This window comes from Mesitornis unicolor, unplaced genomic scaffold (genome assembly GCF_000695765.1).
Source record: "Mesitornis unicolor isolate BGI_N332 unplaced genomic scaffold, ASM69576v1 scaffold27106, whole genome shotgun sequence".
NCBI classification, from domain to species: Eukaryota; Metazoa; Chordata; class Aves; order Mesitornithiformes; family Mesitornithidae; genus Mesitornis; species Mesitornis unicolor.
This window is the reverse complement of record NW_010190734.1, coordinates 109,708-116,000: the sequence shown is the minus strand read 5'-3', so window position 1 is coordinate 116,000 and position 6,293 is coordinate 109,708. Positions and strand designations below refer to the sequence as shown.

Sequence of the window (6,293 nt, the reverse complement as noted above, 5' to 3'; positions counted from 1 at the left end):
GTTCACCCTGGTGCTGGTTTTGCTGTTTGGGTTGTGCTGTGAACTAGGTCATGGAAAGGATCCAAGACAAAAGCGTGGTGAGGGAGAAAAAAGGGATTTTTTTGTTGTTTTGTCTTCCAGTGGTGCTGCTTGCTCACTGAGAATTGTGTTGACACAACCAAGAGTGGTGAACTGTGATGAGGAGGTGGAAGCTACTTACACCAGCTTTCTTGTCACTGTCAAAATACAGCGCAACTCTACCCTCAGGCCACAGGAGCTTTATTTCACACACAAGCTCTGCGCACAAACCATGCCTTCAGTGGCATCCTGTGAGATGTAATGATCTTTTGTGAAGCCCTTTCAATTGCCCAAATTGGGCTTTCAATTCACACTTGTTTCTGGAGGGATGAGGCCCCAAGTGATGGGGCTACTTCTTTACGCACTGCAGTTGTCCTTGCCCAGAGAGGCAGGGTAAGAGTTGTCACTAATAGTGATTTAGTAGCAGAAGCGTTTAAAGATGTGCTCCATTTGGATATGGTTGTACTATGTAAGATACACACACAGCTTGTCTTATCTAGCTTTGCTCAGGCTCTAGTGGTGGCTAATGCAGGGTTGGCATCTGTCTATGCCACTGAAAGAGCTCCAATGTGGAGATGTAGTTTAGCATGTTAGTTGGCTTTTGGTCCTCTCCCTGTCTCTTCCTCAGTAGTTCAAGAAGCTTTTTCTAGAGTAAGTCTGGTCCCTTTCTTGCTGTAAAGTAGACATGCTTGGCTATGTGGAGTGTGTGTTTGAACTGTGCTTCTCCCTCCTTGGTTTCTTCATTTCATCATGCTCAGACTGAGAATGGTGTCTAGCCAGCAGCCCAGGCTATCTGTTGTTGACCAAATCTAGGAAGCCTTATTGGTGGTCAGCCTCAAAGCCAGTGGTCCTCTGCTTTTTCTAGCTGAAGTTAGGCAAGTGTATTTTATTCCCAGCAGCCCTGTAGCTGCCTTGACAGGAAGACTTATTTAGCCACCAGCGTGTCCTGCAGCTGGGGCCAGGAGGTGATGCAGAGTCCCCAGGATCATTGCATTGCTTTTGACAACAACCCAGGAGGCTCAGGTTCTTCTGGAGGCCTTCTTGTTGGCTTTTCACAGAGCTGTGTCAAAACCATTGCTCTTGTTTACCCAGAAAATGAAAGTTGGCATGATCTGGCCTGCCCCGGCGTTCCTGTGTTAGTCTTCCCAGGAGCCTGCTTTCTGTGCCTGGTGCTCAGCATTGCCTTGCTTCACCCACACCGTCAGATGGGCACTGCTTGCTCGCAATTGCAGCCTTTCCACAACAGCTGCTGAAATGTTCTCCAGCATCTCCAGAGAAGTGCATCCCTGTGCTGCTGGGGGTGAAAAGGGACAGAAGAGGGGCTCTGCTCCCAGTCCCTGTCTCCGCTCTGATTTTTTGCTCTGGGATTTGGGGAGGAAAAATTATGTGATGTGGTTAGAGGAGAAGGCTGGGAGTTGATACTTTCCTACTTTCCTTTTCCTCAGAAAAATGTGTAACCCTTACGGATGTGCTCCAACAGCTCTCCTTGTTTTCCTTGTTCCTGTAATGTGGTGGCATGTATTTGTGAAGGCAGTGGTTGTTCTCAGAGGGAGTCTAGTAACAACACAAGCAGTCAGTGACTTAAGCCTTTAATACTTGTTATCACCTTTTGTACAAATGAGGGTGTTTCTGTTTTGCAAGCTCTTGTGTAGCCATCTCTTCTGCTGGTTACAGTGCTATTTGAAGGCAGGGGTTGGTGGCCTCACCCTCGTTTATATGGAAGGACAGACAGGAAGGATTTTTCCAAGGTTGCCTAGCAGGATGGGAAAAAAAATCAGGTTTAATGAGCCCCAGCCTATTGCTGGAGCCATAGGCTCCAGGCTGTATGCAAGTCTAGGGAGTTAACGAGTGTTAACATCATGTGTTAATCATGGGGGATTTTTATTCCTGCTACAGTAATGATGCCATTTTCCAAACTGTGCTGTGCCTTGGCTTTATGTTCTGCTGTGTTTAAATCCATCCTTGTTCCTCCCCTCCCAAAACCAGCTCTTGTGTTCCCATCCTTATTTGTCCTTCCTGGGTTCTCTGCTGCAAAGGAGCTTTCTTGAGGCACAATATGGCCTTAGAGGCTGGGAATTTGTGTGCACAAAAGGTCCCCCCTGCCTTCTCCTTTCCAAAAGCCCTGGCAAGCGAAAGTGTTGTGCAAATACCTGCAACTCCTGATGCAGTGGGAATGCTGCTGTACATCACTGTAGATTGCAGTGCCAGCCAAGGAACCCTGTGGGGAAGAGGCTCCATTCTTTGGCATGGCTTGCGTGTGGTAGAGCTCTCTTCTCGCTCATGGGCTTTTCTGGAGGTGTTAGTGGAGGAATCTTAGGGCTGGAAAGAATGGTTGGCTGAGTATAAAGACCAACTTCTGTTGTTGTTCCTCTGTGTTTGGGGAGACAGAGGGCGGAAAGCAGTGGTTTACTGCTAACAACCTTGAAAACTGCTGTAAGCAGAAAATAACAGAGGAATCTAATTTAATTTTAAAGCAGTCTTTTGCCCACTCTGAAAGTGCAGCATGGCTATCACCCTCCGTTCCACCAGTGTTGACTGGATGCAGCGATAGTCTGGGCAGGAGTCATGTGAGAGGGCTCCTTCCTGCCAAACACTAGACTGTGTCAAGGTACCTCTGTCCATAGCTGCAACCTCTCCATCTGCACCTCTTCACCATTTGCATGTGGTTCCCCAAACTGGTGACTAACTCCCTCCTTTCTGCTTCTCTTCTCACCTAACACAGGGTGTGGATTTGCAAAGCAAGTTGATGTTTTCCCCTCTTCCCCACAGGATTTAGAGGCTGTGGTGTGTAACTGTTGGGAATTGTTCTGATGTCGTCCTGCTCATGTTCCAAAAAACATAACCCTCTTCTGCCCTGTATGGATGGGACTTAAGCTCCTGTCCCAAGTGGAAATACGTTGTAAGAAGTGTTGGCCCATATATGCTAGATGTGCTCTCTAATCGACTCTCCCCAGTGTTATTAGTATGTGTATATATAGATACGATTTTTAATAAAATCCAATCCTTAAAGGCCCAAATTAGCTTCTGGAGGCAAAGGTTACAAAGAAAAGGAGGTCCTCATAGTGCCATTGATTGTATAGTAACTAATGCTTGGAAAATGGGCACGCCTTGCATTTGTGAAAACAAAGCAGGTTCAGACATGGTGGTCTGATCCTTTCCTGCATTTCTCCTAGGAATCTCACCCTTACTCCCTACCCCTTTCCCCTGTATAGTGGCTGTAATGCCACATTCTGATTCTGGGGTTATTTGGGCTGTGCGTTACACAGGTAAAGAGATGGGGGTGTAGAAATCGAGCCTGGTATTTTTTCTGGAGGTGAATTTTTGTGTCTGGGCTGCCAAGCCCTCTCCAAGTCACTGTCTTTTCCAGGTGCTATTTCTTCTGGATTTTTAGATGAATGGGCTAGGCTTTGCATAACAGAAATATGTTACCAGCTTATTTAAAGCTCTACAAATGCATGTATTTCTCTAAACCGGAAGGAGAGCGATTGACCAGGACAAGCTTGCAGATTTGGCACAGTATGATGAGCGGTGATGTGTGGCCAGGGCGAGGGAATTGCCACAGTAGGAATGCTGTTTTGCTTTGCTTAGAGTGCACTTCCATGCCCATTTGTCTTTCCTTAGGTCAGTCATGAGGAGCTGAGCATCCTCCCTTCTGATCTGATCCCCTGTAAATGAAGCTCACTCACTCCCTGAGGACCAGACCTCACTGATGACTTGGAAGCAAAGAGTTCTCGGAAAAGCACTTTTACCACAGACTCCACCTCAGGAGCACCAGGAATTCATCCTCTAAGTAAAATCTGTGCCGCTTCCGTGCAGACCCTATGTCTACTGCGATGGATACAGAATCGACATATTCAGGATACTCCCACTACTCAGGTCACTCCAAAAAAGCCCACAGACAAGGGTAAGGAAGTGTTTGTTTTTAATTACTTGCTGCTGTAAGGTAGGACATGTCCCATAGAAAAAAAATGGTGAGCTAGGATAAAATCAGTGGGGCCATAGCTCTGGAGGAGGTACATGTGGAGAATCCTCATGAGGAACCCAGTGAGGAGACTGGAAGCAATAATGCTGCTAATTTAATCGTACTCAAGCTGTTGGATGCACACTGTGGCCACACATGGCCTGAAAGATTGGGAAAATGTCAGCAGAAGGAAAAGATCACTTAACTCTGCTCTTAAAATACAAGGGAGTAGTAGAATCTCTAGGGAGAAGATGTGTCAGACTTCCTAAATCGGTAATTGCCAATTGTTTTCCGATGCCATTTCTTTGTTGTGTAACAGTAAGGTTTCCTATCTCCTCCCCACCATCCTCCTGGCTACTCTGTTGCTGGTGTGTTGGTTTTTTGTTGTTTTGTTTTTTGGTTTTTTAGTAATAGAATTTGAGTGGTACTTGAGTCCACAAGGAGTTCTTTATCAGCATTGATTGGATTAGCAGTCTGGCTTTTCTGAACTTGAGTAGCAAGTTCTCCCTATTGTGATAGTTCAGCAGCCTCAAAAACCATCTTGCTCTATATCTTCTAATTACTTGGAAACATTCTTTTTTTTTTTTCTTCCATCATCACTAGTTTTACATGCAAGATGTGTGCCACTTGCAGTCTCCACAACTTAGAACTGAGCTGGTCCAGAATAACTATGCATTTCAGAAGCAATTATCCTGTGTGGTTGGAAAATGAATTATTTCATGCAGTGAAGTCTTTTTGCTCACAGTCCAGTTATTGAGTAAAGCATCTCTTGTTTGTCTTTTCACCCTCCATTAATGCCCCCACCCCTCAATATGGATTGCCCTTTGAAGCTTATAATGCCATGTGGAAATACACCTTCAAAGTTCCCAAAACAACATACAAAATCCTAGAGCCTCTTACTGTGAAGTGGAAAGAAAATCTTATCCTGTGAAACCTTTGGGCTTTGTTACTTCCAAGAGAGATGCAATGGATAGAGCAGACCTGGGATACTGAATGCTCCCGAGCTTTAAGCCAGGCCCTGAGCACAGTGAGAGTCTGTGGTGCAAAGGCTGCTTTCCTGTCCAGGTAGGAAGGGGGAGGAAAATATTGGTAAGCAGATTGGTGGGACTTAACTCATCCCGAGACATTCTCACATGAGAAGCCATGAGGTCTTCAAGGGTGCTCTGGAAGTAAGCACTACTCTGGTACCCTTGATGTTCTTGCTTTCTTTGTAAGAGGTTAACTAGGAGTTATTAACCACTGGAACTAGACTTCAGCAGTTGTCCTACAGTGTTATGGTCCTAGCTGACAAGAACCTATGTTGCAGGAACTAAAGCTGTCTTGATTAATTCCTTGTGTACCTGTGAGTCACTTCATTGCAGGTGGAGAGTGGCGTAGACCAGTTAATCTCAAATTGAGTTGCTGGTTGTTTGGAGAATGCAAGCTTGCCTTTCAAGTGCAGCAATGGCAGAAGCTGTTTTAAGAGAAACTGAGGTGGTAGGGACGTACCCCTATTCCTGTTGTTCCCCTCACAACGGCAGGGTAGACTGTTCCAGCCACCAGGCTCTGGGCTCTGTTTGCTGCTCTGGGCAAGGTCCCTTTTTACCTCTTCCAAAGCTTATTTTGTTGAGATTGATTCAATATTTATCAAGAAATGGGAAGGTGTGCTATGACCTAAGGTGTTCAGGGCACCTGCTGCAAGTAGAGGTGTAGCAGGCTCCAGGTCCTGCCCCAGAAACTGTCTTGGTAATGTTGTTCTCCTCTTCCTCTGTTTGGGAAAGGAGTCGGGACAGGCACAAATCGCCACGAAGCAAAGACGGCAGTCGGTCTGAGAAGTCCGTCACCATCCAGACACCTCCTGCAGAGCCGCTGCTTGGGAACGATGCCTCTCGGGCGGAGGAGGGCCAGGTAAGGAGGGGGTGACAGCAAACATGGAGTGTGGTTTCTGGAACAGAGTGCATGACTTAACAGCACATGAGTAGGGAAAAAATTGTAAAAAATTGTTAGTAAAGCATCGTGACTTGTGGACACCCTTTATTCATGCATAAAGCCACGGTCTCACTCAGTTTTGTCTTTTTCTGAGGACATTATTTTTGACAGCAGCAGTGCTGATGTGACTGCTCCTGCAACACTGATTTGTCTCTGCCTCCAGAGCATCACCTGCCAAGCTCTATAGAAACATCTTGTTTCCATCATATCACTGTGTATTATTCAGGTCAGCCCTTTTACCTGTGTGTGCACTTGTTTTTAAGCAGGATTTGCTCTGAGTAATTGTGTAAAAAGCACATTAGGACCA

The 6,293-nt window shown here is 46.0% G+C and overlaps 1 protein-coding gene across 1 annotated transcript in view; it reads left to right on the top strand.

Annotated features, from left to right (window-relative positions):
- Positions 1-3,890: 3,890 nt before the first annotated feature.
- Positions 3,891-6,293, top strand: part of VANGL1 (VANGL planar cell polarity protein 1) — a 28,967-nt gene continuing 26,564 nt past the window's right edge. Inside the window, exons 1-2 of the mRNA XM_010186505.1 lie at positions 3,891-3,960; positions 5,772-5,905. Coding sequence (XP_010184807.1) covers positions 3,891-3,960; positions 5,772-5,905 — 204 coding nt within the window. The remainder of the gene's footprint in view (positions 3,961-5,771; positions 5,906-6,293) is intronic.